At 55.2% G+C, this 17,431-nt stretch overlaps 1 protein-coding gene across 3 annotated transcripts in view; it reads left to right on the top strand.

Moving 5' to 3' along the window:
• The first annotated feature begins 3,011 nt into the window (after window positions 1-3,011).
• Window positions 3,012-17,431, top strand: part of TEX264 (testis expressed 264, ER-phagy receptor) — a 40,872-nt gene continuing 26,452 nt past the window's right edge. The window contains exons 1-4 of one of the 3 annotated variants that reach the window (XM_080385441.1): window positions 3,014-3,231; window positions 4,218-4,284; window positions 5,469-5,760; window positions 11,799-12,020. In XM_080385441.1, the coding sequence (XP_080241567.1) occupies window positions 5,482-5,760; window positions 11,799-12,020 (501 nt within the window). In that variant the 5' untranslated portion in view covers window positions 3,014-3,231; window positions 4,218-4,284; window positions 5,469-5,481. Of the gene's footprint in view, window positions 3,232-3,630; window positions 3,642-4,217; window positions 4,285-5,468; window positions 5,761-11,798; window positions 12,021-17,431 lie in introns of those variants that run through there. The other 2 variants (XM_080385442.1, XM_080385443.1) reach the window with 2 other exon arrangements.

Here is a 17,431-nt window from a genome sequence, read left to right as displayed (position 1 = left end):
AGTAGCTTTGGGATTCTTTGAGAAACAGCCCCTGGCCTCTGGCTCTGCCTCTGCAGGCAGCCTCCTGCCTACCAGGTGAGCATTTTCCACGTGCCTGTGCTGCCTTCCTTCCAGTTATTCCAACAGCTGCTGGTCTCCCTTGTCTGTAGGGGACCAAGTGCCGGTCTTGGTTCATCAACGGCAATGTGAAGCTACCATGTTACGGGCAGCCAGGAAGGACTTTAGAGCTCAGCACATCTGTGTGATGCTGATGGAAATTCCCCACAGCTGCACACTCTGTTCTGGCCTCTTGCCTGCCCCTCTAGGGAGGGTATTTCCATGCTGAGTTAGTCAGACTTATTTATGTTTTGCCACGTTCCCAAGGTGATAAGCATCCTTACCACATCTATTTGCTTATTGGGCATACAAAGTGAATTTCATGAAGCTCAGCTCACCTTCTCCAGCAGATGAAGGCACCCGGGGCAGCTGGGAGAGGAAGGACAATGGCATATCTTGCTGGGTCGTGGGAGCAGGAGATGGAGGGTCCAGCAGATGAGAGCAGAACTGGGAAACCAGGGTCTGGGCCACAGGCTGAGCTGAGTGCCCTGGCACAGGTGCCACACGCTCTGCCGAGACGATGTGGAGCACTGGGGGAGTGGGGTGCGGTGACTGACCTGCTGAGCATCATTGCTGACTGCTACTGCTGGGATGAAGCCAGTGCCACTCTAGAGAGTGACTAGGGTGGGTGGAGAATTGTTGCCAGCTTGCCCACATCTGCTACTGCTCACAGCCCACCTCTTCCTGTCTGCAACTAAGAGAGAATTTAAATGAGAATAGGCTGATCTGCATATCCCATCAGAGGTGTGGGGCCCAGCACAGCCCAAACAAGTCTGCTGAAACCAAGTGTCTGCCATAACCAGCCACCCAGGACCCCAGACCCCCTCTGGAGCGTGGGCCTGGCTGACACTGCCAGAGGCCAGCGGTGGGGTGCCATGTGGTGGAGCAGGTGAGGACAACCGGGGAGCCCACCAAAGAGCACATGTTTTACATCCTTCTGCCTCGGCTCTTCTTGATGTGCTGTTTCAAAGTGAAGGAATGATGCTGTTAAATTAGACCCGAATTTTAGCATTTGCTGTTGTAATGGGAAAACATATGTCTTAAGTATTAAATGTGTGCTGAGTTGAATAACTCCAAGACTGGAAGAAAGAGAAGTGTCTGATGGCCAGAGCTGGCAGTTAAAGGGCTTTTGAGTTCTGTTCCTCTTCCTGCCAGTGATTCATTACATGGCTTCAGGCAAGACACGTAACCAAGCTGAAATATTTTCTTCCAGCTGCAAAAAAAGCTGTAATGCCAAATAGAAGGAGGGCCTCTGAGGTTTAACTAATTACCGTTTAACAGAAAACGTTGAGATCCTCACTATGAAGGTGCTGGAGAAAGGCAAGTATTACAGGATTTCAAATGTCTGTTCATAAATGAGCTCTTTGGCTTCACATTGGTGAAAAACAGTGCCTGGAACTCCCTCTGCAAACAGCCCTGACAGAGGGAGTTGGGACGTATGGGAAATGGATGTGAAACCACAGCAGGAGAGATGGCAGTTGACTCCACTGCTGCTTCTTGCTGCATCTCGAGGTGGCTTGGGTGGGCGGGTTGTTGTGTGTGCCAGTGGAGAGTGAACTTTCCCTGCTAAGAGGGTTGAAGAGGCTGGAGAGAGCTTGGTGGAATGAAAGAGGTGTGAGGGTTGGTTTTATATAGTGGGAAGAAAAAGAGGATGGAAATTATGTCTGGGCCCTTCCAGCATGTCTCTCCTGATAGAGGAGCAGGAGGTGGGGAAGACTGCTTGCTCCTCTCAGGTACTGTACTTGGTCCCATTCCTTGAAAAGAAACAGGGACCTGAGTTGTCTGTGAAGCAGCAGAGGGCTGAGCACTGGTGCTCTGTGGGGAGCCGCAGGCTGAGGCATGCTCCCAAAGGCATCATGAGGTGGCAGCAGGCTGTGAAGCTGCCTTGTGACAGAAGTTGTTGGGGCACATCAGAGCTTGGGGCGGTGAGGGGCACGCAAGATGATGGTGCTCCTGACCAGCTCCTGTGCTGGCTGAAGCTTTGTGGGTCTTCCGCAACTCATTAGCGTGGTTTCCCTGTGGTTGATAAAGCCAGGCTGATGGAAGAGAAAGCAACCGGCCTCCTGGCTGCTGGCGGGTAGTGCCCTATGCTTGCCCCAGGCTGAGGGAAGGACAAATGAACCGATAATATTTGGCCAATGTCCCAGAACCCTTGAATGAAACAAACACCTAACTCTAACTTTCCTGGTGCTGCCCCTTGTTGGCTAGTGCTGTCCGAGCTGTCTGGCTGGTCTCCCTTCCCGCTGGGCAGCAGGAAAGCCCAAACACGGGCAGCAGCCGGGCTGCAACAGCCCCAGTGATGGGCCTGCAGGAACGTGTCAGCGGCCACTCAACCCCCCTCTGGGCTTGGTGTGACGGGCACCGGGGCTGAGGAGGTGGCCAGCCCTGCCCACCGCCCCGGCCCTGTGGTGTGGGCCCTGACGCACGGCCAGTGCGTCCTCTAGCACGGTGGTGCCTGCTCATCCAGCACGTGGGGGCAGGAGCCCAGTAATGGGAGGCTCCGGCTGTTACGGAGCCTGAAACTCGGGGATCGTGCAGCTGGGACAGGCGCCGAGCTGCCGCAGCCCCAGGACCGGGCAAGCTGGAGGACACAACGCCATCCGCCATCGTTCCTGGCCAGCAGCATCTCGGCAGTCTGTGAGGGGAGAGCTGGGCCTGCCACGGGGGCCTGCCGGCCCTGGCCCCGTGGCCCTGCCTGCGGCACGGTGAGGAGCTCCCGAGCTGAGGGGCGCAGGGCTGGGGGTGCCGCGAGGCAGGGAGACCCCAGGAGGGGCCGGGACCCACCGCACCATCAGGGCCCGGCCCGGCTCGGCTCGGGTGGGCCCCGCTGCCCGTCCGCCAGGGGGCGCTCCCCTCGGCAGGGCGCTCCCGCTGCCCCAGCCGGCACAGTGAGCCGCGGGGGGGTGGGGGGGTGGGGCTGTCCTCGCCGAAAGCTCCGCCCCCGCCCCGTCTGTGGCAAGGGCCCGCGTCCCGCCCCGCCCGCCGGCCCCGCCCCTCTTGGGCGCGCGCCCCGCACTTCCCCCCGCGCGCAGCCGCCTGTCGGAGCCGGGGCGGGCCCCACGGCCCCGCGCGAGCGGGGCGGGGCGAGCGAGGCGCCGGGATCGCTCCGGGCCGGCCGTCACCGGCGAGCCCCGGGTGAGGAGAGCGGCGGGGCGCTGGAGCCCTCCGGCGGTCACCGGGGCTGGGGGTGTCTCTGCGGGACGGGGGGTGAGCGGCGGGGCCGGGCGGGCCAGTCCCACGCCCCGCTCCGCTCCGGCCCCCCGGGCCGCGGCCTGCTTGCAGCTGGGGGGCGCCGGCCGGGCGCGGCGGCGGGTCCCTCAGTGCTGCGGCGGCGGCGGTCGCAGCCCGCGCCGGTGTGAGCGCTGCCTGCGGCCGGCCAGGGCCGGGGGCCGCCCGCCGCGGGCGCTTGGTGGGGCCGCCGGGCTCGGCCCCCTCGCCCCGGCACGGGCACCCGGGGGGGGGTCACGGCCTTGGGCATGGCAGGGCCGGCTCCCACCGCCCTGGGGAACAGCCCGTGCCTGCCGCCGGTGGGGAGCGAGCCCCGGGAACCGGTAAAACAGCCAAAAATGCCCTCCTCTCCTCCAGGGCCAGCCGTCGGCAGGGCTCTGGGGCAGAGTGTTGGGCTGGCATCTCACGGGGAGCCCCCAGAGCCGTGATCTGAACTAATAAAGCTGTGCTGGCTGTAGGGGCGCGGTGCTGCTGGCCGGCGGCACGGATGTATAGGATGCATACCCTATGGCTGGGCCAACGGGTGCCGCTGCCAGAGCTCTGCTGCCGGCTTGCCCGGGAGCGGCACCGGCTGCGGCCCGGGGAGCAGGGGCACGGCCCGCGCTGGGACACGCCAGCGGAGGCGGTTGCAGGACATTGTCCTCCCTCGCCGCTCCTTTCCAGATTCCGTGTTTCTTGGTGCCTGTGTGTCCAGCCGCAGACTTTTGGGAAGAAATCTCAGCCTGCAGGGTCCTGCAGGAGAAGGCGCTCCCCAGGACACCCTTCCTTTGGGGAGCAGGCGCCTTGCAGCTGCTCTGCTGTGACTGTTTTGCTTTTGGCCTTGGTGTTTTTTTTGGTTTTTTTTTTTTTTCATTTTGAAAGGAAGCAATGATACTTATTTTTTCCTGCTGCAGCGCACCGATCCCACACCCCTGTGCATCAGATGTCTTGAACCGTTTCTGGGCTGAGCTGGTTTTTCAGGTGAGCAGGGCCATGGTGTGAGACAGTGCCCAGCCTGGCGCTGGCACGGCACAGAGAGCGCAGCCGGCAGTGCCGGCTCTGCAGGGCTTGGTTTTGCTGTACCACAGCTCACCCGGGTCGAGCAGAGCAGAGCCACCTGCGGTTCCTACTAGGATGTGGCTTTTCTCTTGCCATAAAGCTGAGCAAGCAGCAGCCACTGTGAACGACTCTTTTTGGACAAAGTGTGTTTATAACATGGAGGTAAAGGTGAATTGTTTACTTCAACCTTCTGTTTCAAACCTAGCTCTTGTGAAATTCCCAGGGGAACCTTGCAGCCGGTCCTTGTGACCAGAGCTGTGTTTCAAGGGAGAATAAAACACAAACAACTCTCTGCAATGGTTTGGGTTGCAACTCCCCAGAGCAGTTATGCTCAGTGGGTGAAAACAAGCAGGAGGCGTTCACCAGGCTGCTGCGTCCCACAGTCAGTGCAAGAGAGAAAAGACGCCAAACAAAACAGGAAGATTTGGTTGGGGTTATAAAAACTTTTAGGTTAAAAAGAGAAAAAAAACATCTGAAAGGAGTACTGGTAATTCATTGCACCTCAGTGTGTTGGGGATGCTTTTTCTAGCAGGGTCTTCAGCTTCTTCGGAGCCTCTCTGGGTGCTTGGATCTGAATGCAGGGCTCAGCTCTGAACTGGCATGGTCCTCATTTGGGTCGTTTAAGGCCTGGGCTTCTAGACTTTTTGATAAAGGGCCTGTCCTGGTCACAATGTCAGATCTGGTATCTATAAATGATACATTATTTGATTATGGTGCCCTGATCCTTAGTCCAGAGCTGTGTATCTGTTAATCTGTTGGGTGATGTGGGCTCCCGGCTGTTTTTCAGTCTTTCCTGGATACAAGTCTGGATGTGAGTGGTGTGGCTGGTTCTAGGGAGATGGTGAAAGTACCTCTCCATAACCACCTCATTCCCAGGAGGCACTGAAGCAGTATAATTTGTACCTGGTGACCAATTGAAACAGGCTGATGCAACACGGGACTAATATACAGGAGGTTTCTGGGGGGGTTCCACTGTCTTTAAGCTTCACACGTAAGTGGAATTGGAAGTGAATGTGTTCCGTTGCAAATAAATAGCTTTGAGAGCAATTGCTTGTCTGAGTGCTAGTGTAACTCCCTTCCTTTTTCTTCTCTCCTCTTGCTGCTAGTGCATCAGGAAGCATGGAGCACCAAGTGTCCATCACATCCGACTGGATGCTCCTCGGGCTGATTGCGGTGGTGGTTGCGCTGCTGCTGCTGACCATCTTTGGTTTTGTTGTCTACTCGGGGCTCTTCACGGAGGTTGTTGTGAGTGCTGGCTCCCCACCTGTTGGCAACATCACGCTGGCCTACAAGTTCAGGGTAGGCCCATATGGTGAATCCGGGCAGCTCTTCACAGATGGCTGCAGCATCTCGTCGAAGCTCTGCTCCATCGGTGTTTACTACGACAACCCTCACACGGTAAGATGGGGCCAGCAAGCTCTCATGGTCAGCACCCAGGTTTCTGGCTCAGGGTGCTCTTTGACTGTGGTTCAGGCACTTGCAGCTTATGCTCCGTAGATGAGCACTGGGATTCACAGGGTCTCCCAGATCTGCAGAGGATGCTCTGTGGGGAAGGGCACCTGAAAGCAGATAGTTTCTTGGATAACCCTAATTAGAAAACATTGGGTGAGGGAAGTTTGCTATCTTCTGATAGCTCCTGCTGAACAAGTTATCAGCAGGATAATGGATCTGGTTATGGAGCAGAGGCCAATTTTCATGACCCTGAGGTGAAGCATTCCTTGGCAGATCCCCTGGCTGCAGGGGGCTCTTTCTGGGCTTGCAGCAATGTGGTTGAAAGCAGATGGTCTGCTCAGCTTGCTCTGTCCTCACCCATACTCCTTCTCTTGTTTCTAGTGCTCTCATGTGTTTCTGAGCTTCCCTTTCATCCCCTGAGAGTTCCTACTGAAACCTCAGGTGATGTGTACTAAGGGCTCCTGTCTGATGAAATAGTTACTCCATGATGCTCTTCAGCTGAGAGGTGAGCAGAAAGTGTACTGCCTGGTGGCTGAGCTAGCTACTCCAGTGGGTACGGTCCAGGACAAGGAGCAAACAAAAATGCATCAGAGCTTGCTGGGGGGTGAAGAGTCTGGCAGCTGATGCTAGGTGGCACTGGGGTCTCCAAATAACAGCATGTGGGCATTTGTCTGTGGCAGACAGCTTGGCTCCGCAGTAATTCTGCAGTAGCTAGTGTGACCGTGGAGGAATGCTGGGGGGGGGAGGGATGGCAGAGTGGCCAGCAGCTGTGCGTGTGTGCTGTGGGCTGGTGTGGGGCACAGCACATGAGCTGATAGTTCTTGCCCAGTGCTTTTGCCTGTGCTTCTGCTTCTTGCCTGGTGCCTGTCATGTTTTAGGAACCCTATTTCATTGCTTGCAAGAAGGTGCTCCCAAAGGTTGGACCTGCTTAGAGGGATCTTGTCCATGAAAACATGATTCCGAGTGGACTGTGACAGGAAGATACCAGAGGCAAGAAAGCACTGAGCTTGACTGTGCTTGGTGGAGCCTGGTGTGCTCAGCCACCTTGTGTCTTTGTATCCTGTGACGAGCTGACTTACCCAGTTTTTGCTTCTGGATCGTGGGAGGCAGAAAAGAGACACTCTGCAGTGTCTCTTCCTGGCCTGGAAAGGAGGATGGTGAGGGGAACTTGCCCCCAACCCCAAGGATGACCTGGGCAGAGGCAAGGTGCAACTAGATGTGCTTGGACACTTCTGTGCGCAAGAAATGTCATGTTTGGAGCAGGTGAGGGATGGGAGCCTTGGGGAGTGCCTGGGGCGCTAGGGCCGACGTGCTCAGAGTGGCCAATTTCCCCAGCACTAATATGTGGCCTTGTCTTTGTGTCAGGGGCCTTGTCTGGAGCTGAGAACCCTGGTGCTGCTGCTTCTTCCCCCGCATCTCTGGGAGTGGAGTGGGGCAGTTGATGTTGTTGGAAGGGCTCAACATCCGTGCCTGGTGCGGCCCTGCTCCAGGGACATGATGCAGACATGCCTGTGGTTGCCCTGCAGACCTTGTGCTTGGGCACTGTGCCTTCCCCCTCTGTTTGCCGAAGTGTGGGCTAATGAAAGCTTGTACTGCTGAGGCCCACAGATACTGATAAAGATATTTGTGGTGACTCCTGCCACATCTGGCACGGGGAATGCTTTCCCTGGCAGCACCAGGTGAGGATGGGAGGGAATGGCTCTTGCATGACCCTGGAAAGTTGGGCCGTCTGTGCAGGATGAAGCTTCCTCCTATTTCTAGCCCTGTCTCATCTCTTTTTTTTTTTTTTTTTTTTTTTTTTTTTTTTTTTTTTTCTTCCTGCATCTTTTACTCACCCTGTGGTTGGAGCAGGCAGTGGGGCTGCAGAACTTGTCTCTGGTAGCCGCCCAAGGTTTTGAAAGCCAGCTGTTTCTACTTTTGTAGCTGGGGGGTCTCAGGAGGGGAAGATGTTCTCTGCCAGCATGGCTGAATGGCATCTGGTAGCCAAAGAGGCCCATCATGGTATCAATGACTGGAGGTTTCTCTGGATTCAGGGGTCAGCCAGTGGAGAAAGCACTTGGCCTGCTTTGGTCAGGGCACACCAGGACCTCTGCCTGGTGGCCCAGCCAGTGCCCAGTCTGTACTGGAGCATGCTACTAGATCTGAAGGCCTTCTTTCCCACCCACTGAGGGTTCTGTATTTGCTTGCTCGTGGACTGGCCACTGATCTGGCATGGGTTGTGAGTGCCTTCAGCTGGTGTGCAAGCTGAGAGGAGCTCCTTGCACAGGGCAGGATACTGTGGGGAGCTACAGTCCACGGTGCAACTTTTGCGAAGGACGGTAGTGAGTTTGTGTGGGTCTCTAGATGTTTTAGAGGGTACATGGACCGAAGTCCATGGGTCAGGCTGGGAGACTAGTGATGATGCTGGGCAGGGGAATTGCCTTCCTCTTGAAGCCTGCTGGACAGGTGGTGCTCAGGATGACACAACAAAGGCTCTGGGTGCCACACATGTGGAGTGAGCCTGGAGGTTGCTGGAAGCTCTGGGGGACCAGCAAAGCGTATAATGCATCTCTGCGACCAGGCATCTCAAGCTCTGGTGGCCATGCTGCTGGCTCTTGCGACGGGAGCCTAACCTGCCCTCAAAGGCTTGGCAGGCAGCCCTGCAGCCCTTGCCCTTCTCCAGAAGAGCTGCCTTTGCTCATGGCATTGGGCAGGTGACACCAGCGCGAGCCTGCTGCCTCTGTAGGTACTATGGTGTCTGGGGCACAGCGGGGCTGTGCAGGACATAGCTCTGGTGCCTGCAGCTGTGCACGGGGCAAGAGCCTCCTCTCACCTGACATCATGAGCACACATCAGACCTGGGTCTGCTGGAGCAGCCAGGGTGCCAGTGACATCTTCCATGGGCTGATCTGTGGCTCTTAAATTGGTTTCCACAGACATCTGCATCTCACTAATGGGCAGCGCAGGCCAGGCAGGGTGCTGAGTATGAGGATGTCCTTGGGCAGGAAGGGGCTGGTTTTGGGTGGGTCACTTGGCTGGGGGCTGCAGTGCACGTGCCTGAGGTGCTGGCTCAGGTGTTGAGCACTCGGGTGTCCTGTGGGGTGTCCCTGTGTGCTCGTACCCACTGTAGCCATGATGGCATGGGACATGATGATCTTGTTCCTGGGGGTCCAGCGGGGTGGTGTTGGCCACTCAGGCTGCCTTTCCCCTGGGAGGAAGAGATGACCTCCTCATTCTCAGTGCTCTCCTCGGTGAATCACCCTCTGGTAAAGGTTGGTCCACCCAGAGCTGGCCACCCACTGCGGATGTTGACTTGTCACCAAAAATAGACCTTTTGTCATCAGGCAGCAAAACATGCTTGCTGCCTATTGTGTCCGTCAGCATCCCTGGCTGAGTGCTGTCGGGCTCTGGCCAGACAGCCACCTCGAGCCTGGCTCTTGGCTGCTGGCTCCTGGGGGTTTGGTGCCTCTGGCACTGTGGCAGGAAGAGGTTGATGACCAGCAGGTGTCCAAGCAGTGTTTGCTGTGCTGGTGGACTTGTGGACAAAGGAAGCTATTACTAGCGGAGAGGATGGCGATGCTAGAGCTGGAGAGCAGTGGCTGTGTGCTGGCTGTGGCTGGGAGTGGGGCCAGGGGGAGCCCCATGGCCTGCAGCATGTGGGCTGCCTCGGGGTCATGCCAGGCCTCAGGGCAGCTGCTGTCACCAACATCCCTGGGGCTCCCTGCAGGCTCCTGGCTCTCTGACATTCACACAAGGATGCTCCCTGAGTGCTGCCGAACCCCTGCCAGCAATGTTTTATGTGTTTTAATGGACAAGATTAATATTAATTCACACCTTTTTTTTTTTCTTTTTATTTAATATTTAGCAGCCCAGAGGACTTCTCCCTCCTTCTTCCACCTCTGGCAGGAGCAAAAATAACTCCGCAGCAATGCCTGCATGTGGCGGGTGGGTTTGTGCTCAGCTCCAACCAAGTGCTTCTGCTCACATTTAGCTGTTGGCCCATGCTAGGGGCTTTTGCCTGCAGTCCACATGTTCACATGCTCAGCAACCAGCCTGTGCCCAAGCGTTGGATGGATGAGGCCAAAACATTCTCTGAATGCAGGAATGGGATTTGCTCCCATCAGCAAAGCTGCTGAATAGGTTAAGCAGTAATTTCCAAAACTTCTCTGTCAGGGCACTTTGGGGAGCCAGAAGCTTTGATCAGCACCTGCCCACCCAAAAGGACAAATTTGTTAGGGAAAGGCTGGTTTTAACTGGAGTATTTCTTTCCTTTCCTTGTGATGGGCTTTGCCAGGCAAAATCTGCCTTGCTGCTGCCCTTGAGAAAGTGCCTGCAAGGTTGCACGCTGTGGAAAAGGAAAGTTGGAAGGGAGGAAGCAAACACAGCTGGCCCGAGTGGTGCTGCCTGCTCCAGCAGCTTGGGTCCTGTCAGTTGCTCTGAGGCCAGGGGTGAACTGTCTTTGCTCAGGTTGTAAATGGAAATTGAATGTTTAAAGGAACTTTATTTAATTTCCCTTATCTCCTTGCTTCATCTGGGCCTTTCCCCTTGGGTGCCTTTTACTGCTGCCTCTTGCTATCTTTGGGGTGGATCTGCTTCTTCCCTGCCCCAAAGCAGCGAGGCTCGGCACAGCTCTGTCTGCAGCTCCCTCTTGCAGCACAGGAGGGCAAGAGCGAGCCGTCAGGCATGCCTGTCCCCAGCCCGATGGCTGCTGCTGCTCCTTCTGACAGTCTTTTCTTCCTTCCTGTTCACATCTGCTTGTGTTTCCCCTCTGGGATAGTCCTGCCATGCAACATGAAAGGGTGTTTAAGGGAAAGGGGATGCCAAGGGGTGCTGTGTGGGGTAATGTGCCCTGGGGGAAGGAGTCTTGTCTCTGCCTGCTGGCTCCTTCTTCAGGCATTATTTTTGGGGTGGAAAGGACAGCAGAGCTGCTGGAGGCAAAGGCTGGGGTTCAGGGAGGGAGCTGGGCTCGGATCTCAGCAGTAGGAGGGCACGCTGTGGCCTTAGGTGGTATCAGGAGTTTGAGGGCTTTCCTGCCCACTGCCACATTCCTGCTTAGTGCCATGGTTAAATGTGAGCTTAAGTGGTGTGACTTTGTTTAAAAAAATGGAAATGAAAGCTGTGGCCTTGGGTCATCTTTGGCATGGAGATAGCCAGAGTCCTGTAGGCCATCACTCTCCAGGAGCAGAGCCTTGAGCCCCCCTTGTTGGGCTGGGAGCCCTGCAGCCTCTGTCTTAATGGGAGGCATCCCCAAATCTGGAAAAAGAGTGTTTTATGTTCTGCATGTTGTTTGGGTCCAGGATGGAAGGGGATGTGTTTCTTTTTGTGTTACTACACACAGCTTGGTGATTGCATGCAAGTCTTACATGCCTCAGTTTCCCCACCCTTAAAACTGTGCCAGGCTGAATGTGCCCGCTTAGGAGGGACCCAACAGCCTCTGGATTTCTCTCTGGCTTACTGCTGGTGGGTCATGTGTCCAGGTGGCTGCTGGGGCAGGTGCCCCTTGAGGGCAGCCTCCTTGGGTGTGGGATGGATGCAAGCTGGGCAGGTTGTGGTCACATCTTTTTTTAGCCCTGCCTCACCCCCTGTTGAGTCACAGGGATGTTCTGCAGTGGGGGACAGCAGTGAGCACATCTCGATAGTTGGGTCTCTGTTGGGGGGGCCAGGAGAGACACTTTCTGCAGTGGCTGTTACCTGGAGTAGGTTTGGGTGAACAGCCTGGTGGGGTTTGGTTCTTCTCTGCTGCAAGTCCCTCTGCCCTCCAAGGAGGGGAGCAGTACGTTCCACACTGGACTGTGAGCTTGGGCTGGGAGGAGCATGGGCAGTGTGGGCCACGATCGGCCCTGGTTAGGAGCAGGCACCTGGTTTGCTGTGCCCGAACGTGCTGGGCCATTGTGTTTACCCTGGTTCATGGTGGCCTTCTGCCTCCATGCACTTCAGATTGAGGTTTTGGCCGTTCTTAAGCCTCTCTCTTCTTTTGATGCCGTCTGTTTGTCCCCCTCGATCAGGTGTCTCCAGAGAAGTGCCGCTTTGCCATAGGCAGAATCTTGAGTGAGGGAGATGCAAAGCCATCGGAAGAGCAGATCAAGCGGTTCCAGAAGTATGGCTTCAAGATCTTCTCCTTCCCTGCTCCCAGCCATGTGGTCATGGCAACCTTCCCGTTCACTACGCCATTGTCCATCCATCTAGCAGTGAACCGTGTCCACCCAGCCCTTGACGTCTACATCAAGGTAAGCAAGTGTGTCATGAAGTGTCGCATGTGTTCAGTGGACTGTCAGAGACATATCTTGCTGACAGCTGATGGGGCTGCTCTGACGGGTAACCTCTTGATGTCTTCCCTTGGGCACTGCCATCAAGATCTCCTCCTTTTGCAATCTGACAGGTAGTTTCCCAGTAGGGATGTCCTCCCATTCGCTCCGTAGGCGCAGGGGTGTCTTTTCTGCTGTTCTGTGTTTATAAGAAGCAAGTTCTCATCTGATGACTTACTGCTTTTCTCCTTAACACAGAGATAAAAGCTGGTTTTCCCCTTGAGTGCCTTGCTTGTTGTTAGGATCTGGCGGATATGTGCCCCTTTGGTGTAACGCATCATGCCATGAAACTTCTCTTTCAAGTGCCAGCCTTACTGGTGGGGGAACTGTCTTCTGCAGGGTGGGAGGAGAAGTTAGAAACTTTCTGACCTCTGAGCTTATGAAAACTTAATTTGAAATTTGTGGCCCTTGGCCCTGGCTGGGCAGCTGGCTGCTGTAGGGTGTTCACCCTCGCGCCCGAGCAGAGCAGGTGGCCATCCCCCCTGCTTCTGGTCTTTTTTTAAGCCAGCTCTGCTGCCTGGCTCTGGCAGACGGACCAGCTGTGGCAAGGGTGTTCCCAAGCAGCACATTTGACGCAGACATCTCCAGATTCAGGCTTTCTGGAGAGTGAGGATGGTCCTGGCCAGCTGGGCGATGGAAGGAAGGGACCGTTCTTCATGGCGGGGGAGGATGCTGGGGAGAGGCCGGCGCTCAGCCCCTGGCTTATCTGACTGTCAAGTTCTGCCACTTTCGTTTGTTCGTGTTGAAACGCACTATTTATAAACTTGCTTTTCCTGGCGAAACTCCCAGCCCTGTGGGGGAACCATGCAAATCCCTCCAGCCTGCGCTGTGCCGCAGGATGGCTGCCTGGATGGCAACCCCAGAACTTCAGCCGGGGACTCTTTGCAGACCTGCTTGTCTGCCCCGGCCTTAGGGAGCTGCCTGGTGGTACCGGCAGAAGATGTGTCGATGCTGGCAGTGGGTGAGACTGCCACTGCTCATACCTGTCCCCTGGCCTTTGCTGGAGAACTGGTAAAGAGTAGAACCCCATCTCCTCTTCTCGCTTCATCCTCTATGTCTCTTCCTGGAGCTCTGCCAGCTGTTTTGTTGCAGGGGGTATTGGGCACTGCTGCCAGCCCTGTGGTGGACGTGTGGGTGTGCGGGGAGGGGACTGATGTGTGTGGGAGCATCAGGTTGGCTGCAGGAGTACTCGGCGACATGGGGCTGATGCTGCCTTACTTGAGGAAAGGTCCTGGCAAGCGCATCTGTCGCATGAGAGGGGGAGTTGTTAGAGCTAAAAAGGGAATCATGGGTTGTTCTGGGAGCACCTGGCAGCGTTCTATGGGAGTGGCCCATTTTGAATTAAAATAAATAACTGAAATCTTATGGAAGCACAGCACCCAGGGCCACGTGTAGAGGGAGGGGACAGATTTTGATCTCTGCCCCAGTTCCAACAGCATGTGTGTCAGGGTGCATGCCTGCGTCCATTCCCAAGTCCCATGGCAGAGCATTACCCCCCCCGGCCTGTGTTAGAGTGACTGTGGGGAAGCAGGCGGGGTGGTGGTGGAGTTGCCTTGCTGGTGTGGGGCAGAGGGTGCTGCTGGTCCCTGCATGCTGCACTGTGGGGATGCCCCAGCTTCCTCCGACATGGCATGGGGGGACTTTGGAGGCTGTTTGCAGCCATGCCAGCAGCATCTCTGCCGCTTCTCCCTCCAGCTGGACTGCCTGTGCCCCTGGGGCCCGCTGCCACTTCCCAGGGTGGAGGGATGGGGAGGGAGGGGGGGAAACTTTCATGGAAACAGGTGACCTGTGCCCGTTTGGTGGTGGGAATGGGGGTTGCCATGGCAACAGCTTCTCCAAATAGCATCCTTCATCCCACCCCCGGCAGCGCCCAGCTCCCTTAAGCAACCCGAGACAGCAGTGAGACAGAGATTTGCTTTATTTATTTATTTATCTCATGCTGTGCCTGCTTTGAGAAGGGCGTTGTTAATGAGAGCTGGGGGTCAGGCCTGCCGAGCACGTGGATCCCCCACTGCCCTCCTGTCTCAGCAGCAGCGGGGAGGAAGGGGGTGAGATAACAAAAGCCAGGAGGCTTGAAAGGGGGCTCAGTGGTGGAGATGAAACACCGGCTCCCATGGAGAGAGGGAATTGGCTGAAGTGGAGAGAGGGTGGCATAGCCGCCTAGTCATAGGAGGGAGGTGTGGGGGAGCAGGGGATGTAGAAAGAGGTGAAGGAGGCAGGGAGAAGTGTGGAAGGTGGGGAGGGAGGGTGGAGAAGGCTTTGGAGGTGCTGAAAAATAGGGGAAGGGAATGGGAGGAGAAGGGGACTGGAGGGGGTGTGTAGGGCAAAGGAGCCAGAGGGCTTGGGGACTGGCTGAGGGAGTGGGACTGCGAGAGGTGGTGGGGAAGTCTTGGACAGAGCTGGAGAAGACCCACCAGAGGTGGCCCTCCAGTACCCTTCCCCTGGCATTCCCTGAGGTTAACTGTTGGGGGACATCAGGCCCTTGAGGCTGAAGGCTGGTGGACATGGGGAGGGAGCATGACTCCCTCTGGATTCGATGGTGCCATGCTGAAGTTACCAGGGATGCTCATGGCTCAGGTTTCCCGAGCAGTGTGAGTGCAGTGGTGCCAGCTTTTAGCAGCTTGGGCTTCATCTGTCCCAGCCTGTTGCCCCTTCAGAGCGACAGGGAATATTAAAAGTAAAATTTAAATTTTAAATAATAATAATAATTAAAAAGAAGGATGGCAGAGTCTCCTTTTGTTAGGGAGAGAAGGGAGATGAGCTGGCATGGAGCAGGAGGTGCTGTGGTCAGGCTGCTTTCGCAGAATTTATTCTCACCCGTCTGGCTCTCATGGGGCTCAGGATGTGGAATTTCCGTAACTCTTTGGATGTAGCCCATGGCTTTTGGGAACTGTGGAGAAATGGCTTCAGCCGTCCCTGGCAGGTAAGAGGACATCCTTCCCCTGGGATGGTAGGCTGGCAGCAGCAGTGACTTGCTGGCTAGAATCGCCTTTGGAGAAGCCCAGGAGAGCCTGCTGGCTTGTTGCTCTGAGCACAGTTATTTAAGGCATAGGCTGGCGTTATTTAGTGTCCCTCAAAAGCGTTTCTTCCCTAATAGCTCCTGCCAATGCCTCTCCCTGCTGCCAGGCAGGTATGTCCCGCTTTCCTGGGGCATACGCTCCTGCCCCATGGCACAGCTGCTGGCCAGACGCAGCAGCCCTGTCTCCTGGGTGCAAAGGAGAGCTTCTGCTAAGCTCTTCACTGGTGGAGACCCTTTCTGACAGCTCTGGGAGCAGGTCATTCCCCTGTAACCTCCTGCCATTTCAAGGAGGATTTATTCTGGCTTGGGTGTAACAAGCTTTCCACAGTGGGCTGCATGTGCCTGCATCTCTGGGCATCTGTGCTGGTGTCTAGCAGGCACTGCCAGGCGGGTGGGCTTGGATCTCCCAATCCCTGGGCTCTTCTGGCAGATATATCCAAGGCAGAGCTGGCAGGTGTCTCCCACTGCAGCCCTAGAAGCAATTGACTCAACTTGGTCTCTTTCCACGGGGTTTTGGGTCAGTTTTGTGCTCTCTTCAGCCATGGATGATGTGCAAGTGGAGGGATGAAGGAAGAGAGTGATGCTGGCATCGTCCTGGCTGCCTTGCACCCTGCTCTGAACCTGAGCACAAGCTGGCTGGCTCCAAATTCTGACTCTGCCTAACTTGGAAAACTGGAATTTAATCCCTTTAGCTGGTCTTGAAAAGGCATCCTCCAACTTTCAGCAAAAACCCAGCTCTTTCACCTCCCCTGGGCTCTGTACTAGGATGTTCCCCACCTCCGTGAGCTTGTGAATCACTGCTTTATAGTGTGCATCTCAAGCAGCAGTGGCTGGCATGGGCTCTGTGATACCAGGAAGGATTTTGGAGGATATCAGGTTGGCTCCCGCCTGGCATGTCTACAGGGAGCTGAGGCAGGGTGCTTGATAAGGTGCTAGAAAGACATGGCTTGCTCCCGTTTACAGCCCAGGAAATGTAGTATTCCTTTGGCTGGTAGCTTGGAGTGAGCTTTGCTCCTTGTTTCGGCTATGGTACCTTAGTCACCTCTTGCTCCTTTTTGATAAGCTAAATATACAGAGCTTGTAAAGTCTTCCACTGGCATATTTTCCAATAGTGTCTGTATTTTCCAATCTTGATTCCTGGGTGCTTTTTGGCGTGTTTTTTTGGACCTGTTTTCAGCTTAGAAAGCTCTCTGACTTGCCAGTAGCACAAAGGGATGCTTTATTTCGGCAATGGTCTTATCGCTGTGGTGCACAGATCTCTGGTGGAGATCTTGTCCCCTGCCACAGACCCCCCGGTCATGGGTTTATTCTGAGCCAGCTAACAGTGACTTCAAACATGTGCCACTGTCCTTTGATGGAGTTGTAGTTTCTTGTTTAAAAACGGGAAATGGTACCAAATCCTGCGTCTTCTCAGAGTTTGAATGAATGGCACGAGTGCTGGTTCATTTATCAGTCAGGCCTACAATCCCCACAAAAATAAATCACATTTGCCAACAGGATCTAGCAGCTGTGAATGTGTGTTTGTTGACATTAATTATGCTGGTCTCCTTTGCTTTCTGGTGATCTGGTCCAGTTGCAGCCATACATTTTTTTTTTTTTTTTTTTTTTTTTTTGCCTTGGCTCAGTCTTCGCCTGACCAGCCTGTGCTTGCCTGAGTCAGCTATTTACCCATTGGAATATTGGCAGGTACAGGCTGTTGTCTCTCCTGGGACTTTCTAGCATGTCCAGCTGGCTAGAGATAACCCTTTGACATGTGGACAGCTTGCCAGCTGAGACTTCAGCATGGTTTAAATGTATGTAATCTGGGTTTAGATGTATGTTATCTGTACCTGCGAGCTGTGCGTTATATCTTCCCATGGAAGAGCAAGTAATTTCACCTTCATCCTCTGCCCATGTTGTTTGGCTTTGTCCTAAATGCATTGCAGAAGTACTTGCTGAATGCTCCTCCCTTCTCTGTGGCACCACTGAGGTTTCCCCCAGCTGACGTGTCCAGGATCTGTGCTATCCTTCAGACTCCTCTCCCCTACGCAGCACCCCAAATGGCTTGTTAATGTGAGTGGCTTTCTGTCTGTACGGGACTGGGAACCTACGCGTGGTCATTTGTGGCAACTAAGTCTCGGTACCCACTGCCCTTGTGAGTATGGCTGCACCTTGTCTTGCCTTTCCTGCTCCTCTGACCACACTGCCGTAGCTGCTGGCTTTACTCAGATCTGTTGATGCTGGTTTTCTCCCGGTTGTCATAAATGAAGATCTGTGGAGCTGTCTTCCCATCCCAGATGGTTTGTGTTCTAAAGGTGAAACCATGGAGTGACCT

This window comes from Falco punctatus (assembly GCF_963210335.1).
Source record: "Falco punctatus genome assembly, chromosome: 4".
NCBI classification, from domain to species: Eukaryota; Metazoa; Chordata; class Aves; order Falconiformes; family Falconidae; genus Falco; species Falco punctatus.
The sequence above is the reverse complement of the archived record's forward strand: the minus strand, read 5'-3'. Positions and strand labels throughout refer to the sequence as shown.